General features: G+C 39.5%; 1 protein-coding gene across 1 annotated transcript; it reads left to right on the forward strand.

The window, feature by feature from the left end:
• Positions 1-837: 837 nt before the first annotated feature.
• Positions 838-19,006, forward strand: LOC122987244 (soluble guanylate cyclase 88E-like). Its single transcript, XM_044359029.1, has 18 exons — positions 838-2,640; positions 2,938-2,994; positions 3,159-3,336; positions 3,885-4,017; positions 4,326-4,500; positions 6,550-6,641; positions 7,820-8,077; positions 8,237-8,381; positions 9,110-9,235; positions 9,467-9,587; positions 11,527-11,656; positions 12,053-12,199; positions 13,198-13,344; positions 13,930-14,086; positions 15,842-15,951; positions 16,437-16,526; positions 16,918-17,036; positions 17,777-19,006. The coding sequence occupies exons 3-18, from the start codon at positions 3,209-3,211 to the stop codon at positions 18,144-18,146; spliced, it is 2,448 nt and encodes an 815-aa protein (XP_044214964.1). The 5' UTR covers positions 838-2,640; positions 2,938-2,994; positions 3,159-3,208; the 3' UTR covers positions 18,147-19,006.
• Positions 19,007-20,826: the final 1,820 nt, after the last annotated feature.

Here is a 20,826-nt window from a genome sequence, read left to right on the forward strand (position 1 = left end):
CGCAAATGGGATGTTTACTTCTTCGTCTCTCTCCTCTGCTCTCTGTCTGTGTCTGTTCACCCAAGGGTGGGGTTGAGCTCCACACACATACATACAAACACACACACACACACACACACACACACACAAACACACACAGAGCAGAGAGGCCAAAATCTGGTAATGCGGCACCTTCCCTCAGGGTTGTGCGAAGGTGTGGGCGTGTTTATTTGTGTGTGTGCTTTAGAACATAACTGCCATGAAACAATCAGAAAATAATGTTTTGTTTCTCTGATTCACTGCTTTGTTTTTTTGTTTTTTGTTTTCACTGCTGCTACTTCCTCTTCCTTTTCATTCACTCTCTAGCTTGCTCGACCACCGCTCGTTCATGCACTCAGCTCACCCTGGTGTCGTTGAGCCAGGGAGGAGTACATAGTATGCCTTTAAGTATTCAACCGCAAGGTCACAACAGTTACAGCTCCTCCATGGAGGCAGACATTTCCATTTTGCCACATCCTAGGACTCATCCCTGTAGCTTCCTGCTACAGCGAAGGGATTTACACTTGTATCTGGAGGACCTGCTGGTTGTTAACAATTAGAATTGCTTTATGGTGTGAGTTTGTCACCCAATAACTTTCACGGTCTGACTCAGTCAACATGTTTCAAAAACCTGCGTGTGCTCCGTGCTGACGCTTTGATCAATGGCCCGTGTTTGAATGGTGAGCTCTTTTCCTGCTTTGACAATATAAAAATGATATCAACTCACTTTTTGCAGGAGCTCAATAGGCCAGACTATGCATGGTTTCCTCCAGTGACCCTGATATTCCCCAGAGATTGGATCATCCCTCTGTTAGGCTGGCTGAGCCTGATAACTCCTTTAAAAGATAACAAGCAGGGACAGACAGGAAACATATATGACACCCGCACATATGGTGGAGGGACAGGAAAACAGGGGCTGCGTGTCCGTTTATGCATGTGTGTATCTGTGTGTGTTTGTGTTGTTCACATCAGACAATGGGAGGGAGGTGTTCCTTGGCTCCCTGTTAGCGTTTGAAAAATGACATGAATGGACACCTTTTGAAACAGCAGCACCTCTTTCTTTGTGGGAAGGAAGGAAGGCAGGGTGTAATATTGGCGGAGTGAAAGAAGATGAGTCATGTCATCTTTAATGAAAGAGCCCGCGGCATCTGTGTGGAGTTATGGTTGGCACCATCAGCACATTGTTATCTACCTCTGTTCCCCGGCTAAGAGGCAGCGGCAGACCTCCCAGGCCGCTGTGTGGCACAGTCGTACTAGAGGCCATTAAAGACAGACAGCAGCACCTGGCAAATAGGGGAACACTGGGGAGGCTGAGGAAATGGAGGAAGAAGAAGCAAAAAAAGCCACACAAGAAATGGAACAGCGAGCGGCTCATTATCGCTCAGAGCTGGTATTACAGCCTGGCTGTCGGCACACCTTTGGTTCCCTGGTGGAGTGTAGGTGTGAGGGGGAAAGTGGTGGCTGGATAAAGCAATTCTGGCTGAAAGCGTTTTCCTAATTAGGTCTCTACATGATAGGTGTGAGCCCTCTAACCTTCCAGGTCAGAATATGAAAAAAAAAAAAGGAAAAAGTTGAGTCATTTTCATTGTTCATGCCCTTATGTTGCCTATTTATGAAGGGAAATTATGTTTTGAGTCAGGTCTGTATATTTTGCAGCATGAGAGATATAAAAGGCCACAAATGTCATAAAATAACAGAATGCCTTATCTTCCTTGTCTGGACTTGCCAAAAGGCCAGAGTCACACGTCTTCTAATTTTCAAGCTCATTTGCCCAGTGGAAGCATTGAATAGACCAGTGATAAATCAAGAGTGTTGTAACATTGCCCCCTAGTGGATACTGTGAGAAAAGTGGAGCATTTACCTTGAATTATCCTGTGCTCAGTATGTATTTCACTTCACTTTAAGACTGTGCATCAGCCACACTGGTTGAGAGTCTTTTAGCAATGAAAATAATAGTTTTCACAGTTCAAGACAGAGATCATAGTGAGTCAAAACATGAATGTTTATCACATTTCAACCTTTCCTGATTGGCGTTAGGTAGTGGCAGCCTTGACAGGAGACCTGAATGTTTGGAAAGGATTCATTCAGCTTCACTTCACAAATAAACAATACAAAACCTTTCATATGCCAATCTTAGCACAAAGGCTGTCAGTTAAATGTGCACCTGACTGTAATTATTCAAATTTGAAGTAATTAGCAAAGAAACCTGGTAGCCCTAATGAGTTGTTGCAAAAGAGGTACAGGCTAATTTCGGATAATGAGCCTCACATAGAGCACTGCGGTTTACATTACACAGAAACTAAGTGTCTTTTTTCGAAGGGATTCCTGAATACAGTAACAGCCACCCACAGACTTTATCTCCATACAAATACTTTACAAATTAGACCCAGTATGGTTGACAGTACATGCAGCTGAGAGACTGAAAAACATTTTCTTTAGTCTTTTCTTTGCTACCTGCCACAAACATGCCTTGGTGCTGCTATTTTGGCCCGAGGTCACCTGTTGACCTGACAGACGAGTGTCAAGGGAGAGCGCACATGTCAGCTGCAGGTGGACACTCTCAGCAGGGAGCAATGCCGTGGCAGTTGGAGCCCAGGACAACAAAGCACTGAGGGACTGCAGGTAAGGGGACTTCTCTTTTCACCTTTGCACCCTTTTTTTTTTTAACATTTCGGTTTTATTTATTTATTTATTTATTTATTTATTTGTTATCCAGTGTAGTTAACTGATGAGATGAGAGCATTACACGCTGCTTGATTTTCCTGTGATGTTTTTTTCAGTAGCTTAGTATTTGCTCGGTGAAATCTAACAGTAAGTTTAGAGCAAGCAGCAGTTTACATGCACAACAGCCTCAGTTGGTGTGTTTTTTTTTTTCCTTAAAAAGTACTTCAGTTATTGAGAATCTTGCTCTTTTCTTAGATGTAGCTGGTGTCTGAGGAGGTTACCTGAGGTTTCATGAGGTTGTGTGTGACACAGGTAAAAATTATATTTATTTCCTTCAACATATGCAGGAGGATAGAATAGTACGCCATTAACTTTGTTTTTGGCACTGAAATTAATCTGTGTACATGAGCATAATGTTTAATTTTAATCTCAGAAGACGACCACAGGAACAACAACTGGATATTGTTTCTCCTCAGTTAAGCAGTTAACTTGGGCAGCAGTCTGGAGGTCTCCCAACCCTCTGAAGATGTACGGCCTGTATTTGGAAGCAGTGAACGATTACATTAATGAATCCTACGGAGAGGATGTGTGGAGACTGATTGAGAATCGAGCGGAGATACCCCACCTCAAGTTTGTCAGACATCAGATGTACAAGTAAGTCTTGATTTTTTTTTAGCTTGAACAGCAATGAACAGATGTATTAATTGGAAAAAGACTGTCTAGGCACAGATTGAGAACTATCAAGCATACTGTATATTAGCACAACAAACTGTCAGTGCTCTGATTGTTGGATTGCATTGTTTAAAAACTGAAAAAAGTGCAAAACAACGGCTGCCACTTGCATTCAGGAAATAATTGTTTTAATTAGACAAAGCTCTATTTAGTGTCCAATGTCTTAGTCTGTAGGTGGACTGCTGACTATCGAGAGTTGAAATAGTTAACTACACAATGTCGACACAATATCATAAACAGCTGTGCCACCAATGCAATATAATACAGTAATAATTACACATCTGTGAAGCTTGTAATGTTACATTTTTATTGCAAATATTTGGAGACTGTTTAGAAACTCTATGATGTTATGTTCACTCCTGCTTTTGGTTTTGATTAATTGTACTTATTTAAGTTTTTGGCTTTTGTTAATCTCATCGGAACAAATAGCCGCTAACTCAATACAAAAAAACAAATAATTGTCTTTACAGTGACAATCTGATCCTGCGGTTGGCAAAGGCAGCAGGCGAGGTCCTGGGAAAGACCCATGATGAGCTGATGTACGCCTTCGGGGTCTATATGGTCAAGAGGATTGGAAACTATGGATATGAGCGGATCTTGAAGGTGATTAAGTGACCTTCATTTGATTGTCTTTAGCTAACAGCAATAAATAAAAGTCCTCCTTTTTTCTCTCTATTGTTGACTGATTAAACATGATCAATAATATATGTGTGATTCAATCCATACCAAGTTCATCTGACCTTTTCCTCCTGGCACTTACATTATATCATTAATCCACATTAACATAGATTAAAACGACTTGTAGTAGTATTCTGACAACATGAAAAATACTTTTCCAATGAATATTATTAATATTATAAACTACAACTCTTGTTTACTGTTTAAATATCCCCATGCTCCATGTCTTTCAGGTGTTGGGACGAAACGTGCGTGACTTCATCAATGAATTGGACAACCTGCACGAGTACTTTCGCTTCTCCTTCCCCAAAGTGCAGCCACCAAGCTTCTGTGTGGAGGAGGAATGTGAGACGAGCCTAACACTGCACTACCGCAGCACCCGCAAGGGCTTCACACAGTTTGTCAAAGGTAACAAGTCAAAGGCACAGCGGTGGAAACACTAGGGGTTAAACAGTTTACCACATCAACAGGAAACCAGGTTTGGTCCTCAACCCCAACCCAATTACATATTCACTCTGTGGTTATGTGGGTTTCTGCCATTTGCATGCTGGGATAGGCAGTATGATTTGTTTATTTTTAACAAGAGGGATTGCCCAATGGGAGGGTACCCTGACCCTAGGACTTCAGGATTATCATACAGGCCTAAGCTAATTCTTGATATTATAATTGCAATTATAATTTTGATTCAACAACTACTATTAGGCTAAATACATGTTTTGTGTAGGCCTATGTGGACATTAAGCATTTTAATAAACTGTTATAAACTAGACGGTATAAACTTTACCTTAAATTTTAACTGTAGCAGCTGAGCGTGGAGCAGTCAGTGCAGGTTAATTTCTTCAGTCACATTACTTGCTCCACTCCCAGGTTACACCTAACATCTATAGTAAAAACTATATCTGCAGTTATGTCTCCCCTTAAATATTTTGTTACAGAAGTGGCTTTGTCTGGAGGTGTATTTTCAACAGCACAGATGCTACTGAATGATCATAGAAATATTACAGGAATATTATAGGAATACTACAGGCAGCAGTGTGTCTCTATGATCCTCTTGCTCTTCAGCAACATTACATGTTGCTACTTGTCACTTTGATCATGAAGGTGACACTATAGTATAGACTTGAGTATTTATAGTATATAGTTTAGAGAATATTATAGATCTAAGATGAAACTGACAAAAGGGTGGGACTGAGAGAAAAAAGTGCAATTACAAATCTGTCTGCAACTTCAGCACCACGGAAATAGCAGTCGGATTTGTAATTGTGCCGTTTTCCATGGATTTATCAATACACAGCACAGTTAGGCTACTGATATTTCAGAGCCATGGTCGGGGCCACAGATTCTAACTTGCACAAACCTCAGTCGCAGACTAGACTTTATTCATATTCTACTAAACAACCCCTCTGCCCCTGCAGTCTCTCTCCCTGCTACTAGGTGATGGCATGTTAACAAGGGGGGATGCATTTTGCTCATGGAAAAGTTTTTTTTTTCAGTTCAAGTCTTTGGCTAGTTTTGGAAACATTCACACAGGAACAGAAACAATATAAAGGCCCAAGTTGTTTTAGCTCATTTAATACAAATTACACATACTTGATTACAGCACACCACGTTCCAAAACATGCCTTAATTTTAAATGTTATTATAAATTTTTCCTACCTTCCAGGCAGCTACAGGTTTCCATTCATTAGAGTATGAAAATCAAAACCTCTAGAGCATTTTAACTTGAGACAGACAATGCAAGGGCAAAGTTTTATTGTTAAGTTGTAATGCTTTATGGTAAAAAATAATCTGCACTTTCAGCTACATTAGCACAAAAAGATGATTTAACTTCAGTGACATACAGGCATAAAAAGTAAAATTATATTCACTGAGATGGACAATCTAACAATTTCCAACTCTTTGCAAATGTAGTTCATACTGATGTAAAATCAATTGAAAGGCTGAAAGACACATTTATAACACTAGAGTGTGCTGTACAAAATAGTCTGCTGCAATGTAAATTATATTTGATTATATATAATTTGTAGAAAATGGATTAAAACATGCAAAAAAAGACTTGCACTGTACTTTTCGAGCTGATCATATTCAGTTATAATTGTATTATTTTGCAATATTAAATAACAGGTGAATATCATTATCAATAGACCGTTTTCACCTTTCTTTATTATTTGGACTCTGGTGCATAATCAGAAGCTCTAGCGTTGGTGTTTTCTGCCCATTTTCCTCTTCAATTTCTCCTGTCATTTTAAAAAGTCTGGGTTTTGTGAAAATTAGCAAAAATGAAAGAGGATTAATCTATCAGGGCAAAGTGCTGATACAAAATAATAACAGAGGTTCCACTTACCTCCACAGTTTGATCTGAAATTAAGCTTACACAAGACCATTTTGACTGAATCCCTTATAAGCCAAGTTGACCTCTACACATCCATGACCGGTGTGTGTTATTGACTCCCGCAGGGCAGCTCTCTCAAGTGGGGCGCCAATTCTACAACACAGACATCGAAGTGGAAATCTTGTCTAAAGAGGAAACCGAAAAAATGACATATGTGGTATGTACTCGGCCTTAGGTCAAGTATCAGTCAAACTATGGGGCATCTGACCTTGACCGTGTATCAGTTCTATCAGCATAGAAATGATTCCATCATACTCAATGAGACGCCAGACAGCAAGTGTTTACTGGATGGAGATGAAGTGTTTATTGGGAAGGGACCCTGGGTAAACTCATAATTTACAGCAGAGTAAATCTGAAATGTGCAACCGTGTGTTGTTATACTGTCTAGCATCAACTAACATCAGTGTCAATGCCATTGTTTCCAGAGTTTGTCCCTTAAACTGACAGTCACTGGTTTGATTCCTTCACTATTCAAAAATCTAAATTAAGAAACCATATTTAATTTGCTATGAAGAAACAAACCCAAGTTGCACTTATATAGCAACTAATGGGGTCCACTTTCTAATAAGGACTATTTTTACTTTTACCGAAATTGTTTAATTGCAGACTTGATGAGCTCTAGAGTGGAAAACCCTTTATCAGTGACTTACTAATATGTATAACATCAAATTTGATGGCTTATTAGAAGACGAATAAGTCATTAATAAAGGCTTATTCCCATATAATCCATCAGTTCAGGAAATCTACATCTTAACAAGGTGTTAATAAAAATATTTTGGTGGGGGCTTTTTTCCAGTGACCTGACAGCCCAAAAGTTGTCCTTATTAATAGCTTATTACTAATCTATAACTACAATTAGTTACAACTACTAGACTAGTTTTAAAGTATGCATTATTAGAAAATGGTACCTTTTTACTTTCTTTAGAAATACGTATGGAATAATGTATAGAAACAAGATTTGTGTCTTCATTCTGATCAACCAAAAACACGGTATTTTAAGATTTTCAATCGATTTTCAGCAGTATAACTTTCTGATGAGAAAAGCTAGATGTAGCAAAAGATTTCTTTACACATAATGTCACAAGAGGAAATAAATGAAGTCATTCAATGTTATGTTCTACCCTTAAGGGCAAATAGCGCACAACAATAGCAAGAGGAAAGCCCCGAAAATATTCTGAGTAATTTCCCTACTGAGAACCCATTAAAATGATACACGTGGGCTTTATTACATCAGTGACCATGTAAACTGTAGTAAGAAAAACATCCCACCACAAACTATTAATACTCATTGACTTATATCTCACAGGTTTCAATATCTTTCCTTTACTTGTCCAGGTTTACAAGATGAACTTTGACAATGCCGCCTTCAAGCATCGCATGCCCCAACAGAAGACAGCGCCGAGCTACGAGAAGCTACCGATGAAGCGAGGTATCTTTTTTGACATGTTCCCCTTCAGCGTTATCTTCCGCCGTGACATGACCATGTATCGAATCGGTGACGGCCTCAAAGAGGTCTTCTCTGACCTCCAGGGCAAGAAGGTCAACGAGGAGTTCACTCTGGTCAGGCCGATGCTGGAGTTCAGCTGGGACAATGTGAGTTTGGAGACAGCTCTGCAATTTAGTTCTCATATTTGTCGTGTGACCTAAATCAAAGACGTGTTGACTCACTGACTGAAAGGTACATTAACTCGCCTTTGCTTTATTTGTCGTCACTGCTCAGCAACACAAAAATCTCTTGCTTACTCTCATCAGATCTACACCCATTTGAACAATGTGTTTGAGCTGTTGTCTAAAGCAGTGGTGGAGAGCAAGCAAAAGGTCAACATCCCCAAACTGAGCAAAGAGGAACCAGAGGAGAAGGAGGAGAATGAGAAAGCAAAGAGGGAAGAAGAAAGAGGTACCGATGCAATTATTTTTCTGCATTTCAGATGCATAATGTATGAAAAAAAGTACATGTCGAATGGAAGGAATTGCTATATGTCCATCAAGTCATCAACCTTCATTTCTGTCTTGTTATTTTATGTGGGGAGAACAAAATAAAATATCTATAATATATTCAGGGGGGATGCATATCAAACTGAAAAGCCAAACCACTATCGTCCATATAACTATAAAATTAAATGCAAGTGTCTTCACAGCTCATATACATACAGTGTAAATTGAAATACATTTTGCATGCAAAGTACGTTAACAAAACAAGATGCCAACAGTCTGAATAGAACTTTTGTACTAATTTTGTGGCCAGAGTAAAAGGAGAAGAGAAGAAATAAGAAATACAAGATTTGAAGTATATTGCTAAGGATGTAATCATTTCAAGAGAAGATGACAATCATAATTTGTATTTTAATGTTATGCGTATGAATGAAACACATTTTGATTTGGACATAATGTGGAACATAACTATGAAGAACACAGTAGAACAGAACTTATAATAAAGTGATGAATTTTTAATATATTCTCCTTTTGAATATTGTTATTCTGCCATCGACTGACTGGAATGTGTGATTGGAATTCACCGCGCCGTCCTCACACATTTAAGCCCTCATTAACTCACATGGTTAACTCACATCTCGGTTCGTTCGGTCATCCGTCCTCTCACCGTTTCTGCTGTCTGCCCTCCATCAGAGCCGAAGGCAGTGGAGGAGATGAAGGGCACGGACCAAGAGTACAGCAGTGCTCTCACCCAATACAACAGCTCTGCCAACTCTGGAGGGGAGGATATTGAACTGCTGGCATTCCAGACCGTCACCGGTCAGAACATTTTACATTTACTTTCTAACCTTTGCGAAAAAGTATTTATCAGTTAACTCTTTTTTTAAAAAACGTCTCTTACATTCCTATCATGTGACTGGTTTTGGGTTTAACACAGGTGCACAGGTCAACTGTTTTAAGATGCCCTATCCAATAATAATATAATGTCTTGTTACCATGTTTTTTGAACTTCGATAATCATGACAACCTGTCCTTCATGGTTCTTCTCAGGAAAATGTAGTGAGACAATCTTCGAGGACATGCGGGAGCCACCAAAGAAGCCTCTCCACCTCAAGGGCCAGATGAAGTATGTCCCCCAGTGGGACTCCCTCATCTTCTTGGGGACACCCATGTAAGACAACAGCCTATGCTTTGACTATATACACCACTCCCAGTAACCGAAACCCAGCCGGGCACCCGAATCCAAATTAAATTTCATCTGATCAGGTCAGGAAGGGTCCTGTGCGTTGGGTCAATGTGTCTAATAGCTGAATGAATCCGAGCTGACTCGCTATCAGCTCTGATCATGAGGTGCATCATACTCATCGCAGGGAAAAAAAAGGTGTTTTTTGAGGTGAATTACCGGTGTTGCTTCTATTTTCAAGACGCTTGGTAAATAGGAGTTACATCATGATGCTGCCAGAGTTGGTGTATTCTCTATTAGGGTCAGTTTAGGTGAATTATTCTCAGGTCTACCTCAGAGTGGGACCTTCTGTGTTTTTGTTATTGTTATTTAGGAGAGAAGAGAAAGACCTCTCATTCTGGTTTTCCCTGTTTCTAAGTGTATTTGATATTTTGGTATATTTTGGGTATTTTTTTTTTTTTTATCTGCTCTAATTTGCTGTTGCTGTGCAACGTCTCTGTGAACTTAACATTTCCTTCATCTGTTTCACACCCAAATATTTTTAGAGGTTGACAGGGTGTGTTTCTTTTACTTCCTTTGCTGGTTTTCGCTGTGAACATTAGTAGCTGTTGTTGTTGTTATGCGGAGCGCAGCAGGTGGACCCAAATGCAATAAACTGCAGGCTGAGCAAGGCTGAAGAATAACTTATTTACTTAACTCGAGAACAGAACTCAAGAGTGCAGGCAAAGCGAAACCGAACTGAACAATACTGAACAAAGGATTCAACAACGCTAAACTGAAAACCAGGATTTAAATACAAACTAAACTGACACAGGGATGAGAAGCAGGTGGAACAGGAGAATGGGAAAGGAGCTGATAGGCTGGGGAAGACACAAGGAGCAAAGCAGGCCTTATGAGACTGATGCAGGGCAGGTGTGAAGCGAAGTGTGGAAAGAAAAACAGGCTGAAGACACAGGAGGAAAAACACAGTGCAAATAGAAAACCAAAAAACCCCAAAACACAATCCTCTTAGATATCCAATAAGCCCATCTAAGAATATGCATGAATAAACTTAAATACACAAGTACACTATAACCTGCAAACTGGTATTTATAATGTCATGATGATGTAGTTCTTCTAACATGGCACACAGAGGCTGTAAATGCAAATGATCCAAATCTACAGAAACAAATGTTTAACAAACTTTTTCATAATGTGTTGAGGATGAGTTAAAGACAGTCCAGCCATTGAACAAACACCTGTCAGTCTCTGGATAAGAACGTCCGCTAGATGCCATAAATGTAAATACAGAAGACGTGTGGTGCATCCTCAAGGTGTTTCAAACTCCGCAGTCACGTTTCACAACTGGTGTGAAAGCAAACTTCAATTTCAACTTCAAGGGCCAACTGTCACTCAGTCCAGTTCAACAAACAGGGAAAAACTCAGAGAGCATCTGATGGACTGGTGGAGGAACAGAGAGCCAGACTGGGACGGAACCACGACAGAGTTATTACTGTGGAAACAGATTAGTAGATTGTTCTGATTGTTCTGTTTTTCCAAGCCCACAGTATATTGAGGACAAGCCATTATCTGTTGCTGCTACAGACAACAACACCAGCTGGGCTATTTTGTGAATACTGGCCTTTTTTTTTTTGAGAATTTAGGGTATTTTAAAGACAATTGCAATTTAGTGTTATTAACTGTAACAGTGCTGCAAAGCAGCAGGTCACTTTATTCCCATTGCGGGAAAAAAACAATCCATATTCTACCCTGGCCTTCATCTGTGTGTGTTGACACTTAATCTGAAATGTACTTTTTCATCACTGAAATCAGACTGGAGATTAGGCTTTTGTGTGACTATTTAGTGCATCAGTTTACATCCTCTTGCTTTTCTGTCATTGTACATTGATCTTATCTTACATCAATTTCTTCGTTTCTATTCTTGCAGTATTGAGACAGTGGAGGACATGATAAAGATGGGTGTGTATGTGAACGATCTGAACCTGCATGACTCCAGCAGAGAGCTGATTTTAGCCGGCACACAGCAATCGGCTGAGCTACAGCTGGCGCTCGATCAGGTAAAAAAAGAAAAAAAAAAGTATTATACTAATAAAGTCATGAGTTTTGTTCAACAGAGGGAACTCCTAGTAAAACCCATGGACAAAGAAGACAGTTTAAGGTTGTACATATTCTCTTCTGTTATAATACGCATATTATTCAGCAGAGGTCATATTACAGTATATGATACGCTAAGTGCACACAATGTAAGAACTGCTCAGCATGAAACAGCCTGACCAGGTGAGCTCAGATGGAAGCTCTGCTCCCTTATTGATTTCACCCATTAAATCCACTTCAGTCATGCAGGAGAGATGTGGATTAAGAGGATTATAGAAGGCAAAGAGGGATTTTTGAGCTTTAAGAGAGGTGAGAATGTAACTGTAGACTTTTCCGTCCATTTTTTTCTGACCCTCTAGGAGCAACAAAAGTACGCTCAGCTGCAGGAAATCATCAAGAAGTTGGACGAAGAGAAGAAGAGAGGAGATTCCTTGCTGTACGCCATGATCCCTAAAGCTGTGGCCGACCGCCTCAGGAAGGGAATCACCGCACTGGAAACATGCCAGGTACATGACAACGCTTTTTCTCCAAAACCGCCAAATATCTCTCAATAATCTGACTTTAGTTTAATTGAGGTTAAAGCTGAAACATTTCATCCATCAGTCGGTTGTCAGAAAATAAATCGGCAACTATTTTGATAATGGAATAATCATTTCAGCCATTTTTTCAGCAAAAATGCTTAAATTCGCCGGTCAAATTTGACTATTTGATGCATTTGTTTGTCATACTGTATATGAAAATAAACTGAATATCTTAGGGGTTTAGACTTTTGTTCAAATAAAACAACACTTAACTGAGGCTTTGGGGGAAATTTTGATGGGATCTTTTCCTTTTTTCTGACATTTTATAGACTCAAAGATGAATCTATTAATTGACAAAACAAACAATCTGCAAATGAATCGATAAAAATAATATTAGTTGCAGCCCTCATCAAGGCCAGAGATTTTTTGTGCTTATGGAGTTCTGCTATTCTAGTCAACATGTTGTAACTAAAGCACCCAGTTCACTCACAGGAAACACACGTCTTGCATCTCGAGTACTTTTTGTTCCGTCAAGCTTTGCCACAAGGAAGTCTGAGGTTAGCCATGCAACAGTAGCCTCAGCTTAGCCGTGAACTCCACAGGAAATGGAACTGACATTTTCTCACAAGCAAACGACACCTTTGTAAAGTTTGAATAATTGGATTTGAATTCAACTGCAGAAGTTACAACTTCTCAACAATGTGGTGTGATTTCATTTACTTATATATAACATTCATCACATGAAAAAGAAAGCTGAGAAAACTGATTTCCAAACCCCAAATTACATCAATATAAACTAACCCTGAACAAATATCCACCTACATTAAAATACAAACATCCAGTTGATGACTCAAGTAACCTGTAACTGACTGTGCTCGAATGACTCACAAGCATCTCTTTCTGGCGTGGTTACCCAACGAGTATACTGGTCTTTGCTCTCAGTGTGAGATTATAACAACTTTACGTACGTCTCTGTGTCCCAGGTCTTCCCAGATGTGACCATCCTGTTCAGCGATGTGGTCAAGTTTAACGAGATCTGCATCCACATCACACCCATGCAGGTGGTGGACATGCTCAATGAGATCTACATCGTCTTCGACACACTCAGCGAGAAACATAATGTTTACAAGGTCAGTCCAGGAAAGCAGCACACATCAGCTGCATCTGCATTCAGTTGGTTTTTGAAGCCTATTAATTATATTTTCAGAATCTAAAATGATACTGACCTAATTTTCCTGTTTCTTGTTAAGAGAAATGTCTGACACATCATTTTTAACACCATGGGGCATACACATTTCACTAAAACCTAGGTGAAAATGAAACCAATAAATAAATAAATACAAAAATTTAATTGAAGGTTCTACATGCCATACTTATGTGGCTATGTTCAAAAAGGCAAATCTGCAGTTGAAGGGCTATTTGCATTTGCATTTATCAGTCTAACTGTATAATATACAGTAAATGTACTTATTTAAAAATACAAACACAACCCATTCTGGTGTGTTTTAGTCTGAGTAAGAAATTAAAGATGCAAAAACACCTGGAAAATACATCAAGAAGGGGAAGAGTGATGAAGGAGTAGAGTTAAAATAAGTCAAAAAGATCTATTCACAATATAATCACAGTTTAGAAATTGTCACTCTCCCTTGTGTCCATGTGTCGCTTTGGATAAGAGCGTCTGCTAAATGAAATTGTAAATTGTAAATTGTGTCCAGGTGGAGACGATCCGTGACGCCTACATGGTGGTGGCGGGCGTTCCCAACAAGACCACTTTTCATGCACACCACATCTGTGATATGGCCCTGGATATGCTCAGCTCCATCGACCACCTTAAAGACCCCTCCACTGGGGATAACATCCAGATCAGAGTCGGTGAGTAGCACTTTAGTGGCTCAACTGTGATAAAGCATCCGGATTCTTTTGATGTTTTGAGGTTTGCCTGTTGCTGTCTATGGGGAAGCCATGGCTCAAGGTAGGCCACACATGACTGCCTCTGAACTGGTAGGGATTCAGTGTCTTCATCCATGTACTTCAGACAGTTAGAGGTCGGGCTATTTATCCACTCAACCACTGCCACCTTTAAGTAATGGATCCAAAAAATACAATCTTAAGATCTTGGGGCACAATAGAAGGATTTTCCTTCAAACAGAGGTCTCGGGTAAATCAAGACACCACTTTCCTACCGCCTCAAAGGGTCGCCGTTCTGAAATCAACCCTGACCACTGACATTTTTTTGGAGCAAACAAGATTTTCCAAATATGTTTGGAGTCAGAGGACCTGGTCCCTGCTAAGCCCTTCTTCAAATAGAAAGCTGCTCCTCAGACACAGTTGAACAGACCCCTCCAGTAGGAATGGGGGCTGTTATAAAGAGGATCTGACCCGGAACAGGCCAGCCACATCCTTCGAGCCCGGTGGCGGCCTAAAGCAGGTGAGAGAAGAAGAAGAAAGGAAGGAAGAGGAGAAGGGGAGAAAGAGCTAAAAATTTAAAATTAAGAATAAAAAAAGGATACAAGCAAGCAACAACAAGCAAGCAAATGAACAAAAATAAGAAGTAAAAAAAAAGGAAGGGAAGATAAATATTTTGTTTTTCTTATTTCTCTTTCTTTCTTCCTTTAGTTAATACCATCTCCCCCTTTTGCCCACACAAACTCACACACACACATGTACTACAATAAGAAAATCTGAGCCAAACATTATGCTTTTTTTCTGTTGCTGTCGTTATTGTTGCTGCTGTTTTGCTTTTTTTTCTAGTGTAGTCTAGTTCTCCTGCTTGTCTTGTGCTGTCATGTTTTGTTTGTAAAAAAGAAAAAAAAAAGATTTTCCCAATATGGATATGGAAGTTTTTAATTATTTTGATTATTTTACTTGGGGTCTTCAGACCACCAGGCAGCTGGAAATTAAGGGTATGTAATTTAGTGACTTAATATTTTGAATTAAAGGAGGATTAAATAATTTATGGCTATCATTCATGTTAGAACATTATCTGTAGGACATATAACGATCTTATCGTCTGTAAGTGATAGTAAGTGAAAGTGACAAAGCGATGTGTTCTAAACATCCATTCATCAATCCATTCTGTAAATTACTTATTCCATATCAGTGTCTATGGGGGGCTGTAGCCTATCCCAGCATGCATAGAGCTAAAATGTAGCATGATCTCAATGCTAAACACCTTCAAACTCTCAACAGCAGGAAAAATCTCCTTAAAGTCCAGGCTGGAAAGCAACAATTGAATCATTAGCATCAGACAACGAACCAACCACCAATATATTACGGTTATGTTGACAAGCAGTAACAATAACCTTTTCAAACCGCTGCACCTTCAACGTGAAATATGAGGTGCAGCACATGAAGCGATGATGATGCAACTGTACTTTCCACTCTTAACACAGGAGAGAAACAATGTATTATTTTGACCCTTGCTGCAGTCGCTGTTGGTTGCTTACTGTATAATGACAAGCTTGGAATTTAAGTGTCTGGATAAATGTTGGCTAGGTGATGAGTGCAAGCTAAATGATGGGATGTAAACCAGTTTTTGTTGGGAAATTTGACAGTAGCTGCAATAAAAATAGATTCAGGCAGTTTATGAATAAATCAGATCATGCTGAAGTGTTTTTCCTCTCTCAGGTATCCACTCAGGTATGGTGGTGGCTGGCGTGGTGGGCCTGAAGATGCCTCGCTACTGTTTGTTCGGCGACACTGTGAACACAGCCTCGAGGATGGAGAGCAACGGAGTGGTGACTACACTAACATACTTAACAACCCATAGCCCAGCAAAATGTGCTAAATAACCCACAGCGATGGTATAAAGAACTGCAATAACATTAACAATTTCCCTCAGTCAAATTCATGTAGATTGGTATAGAAAACCATTTTCTGTTTAATGGTGCCATTGTGCATGCTGCTTTTTAGTTAATGCAACAGGCTAATCACTTCATTTGCTTTCCATTACTTACAGTAATAGAAGTTAATGTCATGTTGAGTGGGAAATCTGTTCTATGATGAACAGAAAATAAATGAAAAAGGAAGCAGTTTGTTTAGGCTTAATTTCCTCCAAAGGACGAAACCTCTGAATGAACTCTCATTTTAAGTGTCTAATAAGTTAAATATTTTTCACTGCCTTTTGATGATTTAAAAAGTTTCAGTAAAAAAAAAAAAAGGGGTTTGTATTTCAATACCCAGCTATAGCAGTAGTTGTCTGTATGTGTGTCTGTCTGAGCAGGGCATGCAGATACACATCAGTCAGACCACCAAAGACCACCTGGAACATGAGCCCTATATCATTGAGGAGAGGGGCAAAATCTTTGTAAAGGTGAGTGGTTAATACCAGCTAAAGACGGATACTTTCTACTATGTGTCATTTTTTTCTGCAAATGATGGCTTTTCTTATCCACTGATTGAGATGTGCGTTATGATTAATATGATATGCTTTTCATCAGTCTTGTAGTTATAATACTCAACATATTTTATTTCCAAGATAAGGTGTATAATTCTAAAAATATGATACCTGCCGTCCCTTGGAGACTTCCTGTTGAGTATTAATGAAGATACTCATTATCTTGAGCCAGCTGAGAGACGTTTTGAACCTGACATTCCAAGTCTTATAATATTGATCAATGAATTTTAGATGAAATGTTCTTTCCAACACATATATATAGAGAATTTTTGATCAAAACATTCTATCTATCCCCAACATTTTCCAGGGTAAAGGCTACATGAAGACGTACTGGCTGAAAGGAAAGAAAGACCTATCATTCAAGACCCCGGCAGAGCTGCGCTACAGCAGTGAACAGAAAGACTCTGAGGATAAGAGCTCTAATGGGTGAGTAGACAGGGGGAGAGCAGTCAGCACCAAAGAATCACTTTTCTTCTATACACAGTGTAGACTCAGCATGTCCTCTGTTGATTCAGTCAGAGCTGCGCTTATTGCCCCCCGCAGCACCAGACAGCAAGCAAACTGAACGGCTGTTTCAGGCGTTTTGTTTGTTTGAGGGAGTCATGCTGACCACCGAAAACAACATTTTTACCCATATGGGGCAGTGTAACCTCTAGGGTTACTGAAGCAGCACAAGAACATTGTGAAACAAAACAGACAAGATATACTGCACTGCAAAAACTTTCCACAATTCATTTACAACAAGAAATAGTTCTGTCCTAAAATGGTGCCCTGCGTTGCGGTTTAAGGAAAGCACTGTTTCCTCTTTTAACAGATGAAAGTGAGAACCACCTATTAATCTGTGTAAATGCATCATTCTGCAGAGTGAAGGTCAAACATCCAAGTTAATTAACAACAAGCAAAACACATTTTTTTAGTGGAAGGGGACTTTAAATGTATTGATTTGATCGAAAATAGCTGAAATAACATAACTCCACCGACAGATTTATTTGCTTTTAGGGCTTAATTACAGACTAAATGATTCCAAGAAACCAAGATTTGTACAACTATCATTCCTATCATGGAAACAATGTATTTTCAGACTGCAAAATTACAGGTATACTGTCTCTGATGTCTCTCTCTATTGTGAATCACTGTGAAATTGTACTAATGTGTAACTGCACTAGTTCCACAAGCACCAATGCCAAGCGCATGGCCTCCAACCTCCACATCACCAGCAGCGAGGAGCAAGCAGAGGGGAAGCCAAGCCCCAGCGACCTTCCACTGGACACCATGCCTCCACCAGAGGCTGCTAATGAGTTCCCCGTCATTTCAACTGAGCCTCAGGAAAAGGAGAAAGCCAAAAAGACTAAGAACAACAAGGGGGCAAAGTTGGATGTTCCCCAGGGAAACGCAATGCCGGAGAGTTTGTCGCCGGCTGATGGGCTGGAGAACCCGGGTCCTTTACTTAACAACAAGAGAAACAGCTTCAGGCAGCAGTACGCCAAGCTGCCCACCAACCTGCCCATGCGAAGCACCGCCTGCTCCATTCTGTGAGCGGATGGTTGTCGTGTGAGAATACAAGATGACTCCAACATATGACGAGGGTTTGATATTAAAAAATGTCATGGAAGTGTAGTAAGAGGCAAGACAGACAGAACATTTTCAACATTTATGGTTACTGATGATCAGCATTTCAATTCATTTTGAATGCCAAGGGTTTTTGAGAGATGAAGGCTTTATGTGACATTTTGAGTAAAATAAGATTTATGTGGAAAATGAAACTGAAAACCAACATGTTTAAAAGTTAAAGTCCACTTGAAGTAAGGTAAAACTTGTGCAACATTCATGACTCCAAGTGCTGTTCCTTTTGTTTCATTGATTTTGTGCATCAAAGGATGTCTGGTTTAGAGATCAGGAAAGTTTGTTTTTAAGATCAGTCTTATCACCACCCTGAATACTGAAAATGTACAGGTTTCACAACATGTCTTCCTTATGTCGACTGTTTATAAAAAAAAGGAAGTACAATGTCCTCTACACACAAAGAGAACATGCACAGAGAAACACAGAACTTCACAACTGTGCTAAAGGCAATGACAGCCATGACAATGGGTTTATTTCTGATTTTCTTTATGCTATTTGCTGTATTATTTTACAGCTGTATAATTCATCCATGAAGTCACTGCTACAGGAATTATGTCTAAAACTACTTCTATGGATGCTTCATTAAATTCACTGAGAGTAGACATCATCAGAGGTTGCCTTTTATTTTGTTTAAACTAGGTGTATTGTTATTTTGTAGGCATTTAACTAGATATTCACAACATTGTCTTAAAGACTTCTGGTTCTACTTTCTGTATGTAATTGACTGAATTTGTTTCACTGTATGATAGTGTTTATTTATATAAAACTGTATGTACAGCCACTAAAACTCTCATGTTTTTAATTTTTTACTAGGCCATGACCCTCATACTTACATACAGGTTGAAGTGGTGGGTGGTTTCAAAAAACATTCATATTTAAACATTCGAAAACACTCAAAAACAAACCTATTTATTCACCAGCCTGTTATCAGGTGCAACCGACATACAGCTGCCTTTGGGTTGTGGCTACTGTAAACTTTCCATCCTGTTTGCTAAGCATGAAATATGGGTAATGCTATATTTTATGAGGGCATGATTTTCTAATAATTTCCTAAGCAGTTTCTTGAAAGAACTGTGTAATTTGGTACTAATGATAGGGAAAATAGCCATTTCCTCCTGATTAAACCCTGAGTAAATATTCATTCATTCATATTTGAAACCTACTCTCCATATACTACGTTGAATATTATGCTTACCTTTGGACAAAGTTCACATTTCTGCATGCTCAACTGACCTACTGGGCAAAGAGACTAAAAGACTAATAGATTGGGAAACAAACTGGAAGTGAACCAATCAAACATCATCTCTATTTGACATATTACACAGTTCTTTACAGAGCATTTCCTATAAAATTATTCTGAAATTTCAACTGCAACTACTGATTATCACCTTCACATTCGATCATTTTTTTTCGATTAATTTATATAAAGATTCAATTTACAATCATATCAACAGAAATATGCAGCAAATCTCCACATTTGTGAAGCTGTTACACACATACAGCAGCCCACACAGTTCCTCAGAGCTGCAAAGAGGATGTGAGTGAATGATCCTGTGAGGATCCTGTAAGGCAGCAGTTCTCTTTTCACATCAACGACCCCAATTGTCAGACTGACACAAATTAGACCACGGACCCCAATTTGATAAGATTTTGTCCCAGAGTTCCCCCATCTGATAAGAATTTTACTTTTAGATACTTTATTACAGAAAGTGTATGAAACCCATGACCAAAAAAGTCATACCTTCTGTTTGTGTTACTTATGGCTAGATCATAGTGAAAATAAATGATTCCCCTTTTTGTTGGGGACCCCCTGGAAACCCCACCCAAAGACCCCCACTTTGAGAACCACTGCTGTAAGGATCATTACCAACTGACAGGTCATCTATAGACACTGCTATGCCTTTTAACAGCCACTAGGAGGTGATAGGCTAACCACAAGTTAAATAATAAATAAATGACTCCATAAATCAGGGACCAGGAACAATGAGTGAGTCATTCTTTTGTTCCCTGAGGTTCTTCAGATCTAAAAAACAAGTGAGATGGAAGGGTTTTAGTCTGATCATGCTGTGGGGAGAAAGTGAATCCCTGTTAGCTGATCAAATTAAATCTCTGGCCTCCTCTGAACCAACATCCGTTCATCTTGATTTGTGCTCACAATCTATCGTGTAACACTGTGAGTGAACAGACAGCACGAGCGCAGAAAGCACCTAAGCTCACCAAATCCTACATCCAATTCAGGCTCCAAATCTCCAGTGCAATTCCCTGACCTCAGCGGTTATGAGGTCGGTTATTCCTGCCTTAGTCATCCAGTGATAACACACTGCCATTATGTGAGTGACTGTATGTGTGTGATCTTTTAATGAAAGATAAGTGGCATAATTGAAGTTCCTCTTATTATCTCATAACCAAAAAAGGCAAATGTGTGAACCTGTGTACAGTATGAAGGTGACACAGGTAAGAGCTCATTTCAGGTCAAGTGCACTTCTTCACACACACAAACACATGTGCACAAGCCTGCACACTCACACGTAAAGATATTCAGCCGAGTGCTCCCTGTTGATGTTTCCTTGTGAGATGTCATTACACGATAAAG

The sequence above is a fragment of the Thunnus albacares genome, chromosome 8 (assembly GCF_914725855.1).
Source record: "Thunnus albacares chromosome 8, fThuAlb1.1, whole genome shotgun sequence".
Lineage (NCBI taxonomy): Eukaryota > Metazoa > Chordata > Actinopteri > Scombriformes > Scombridae > Thunnus > Thunnus albacares.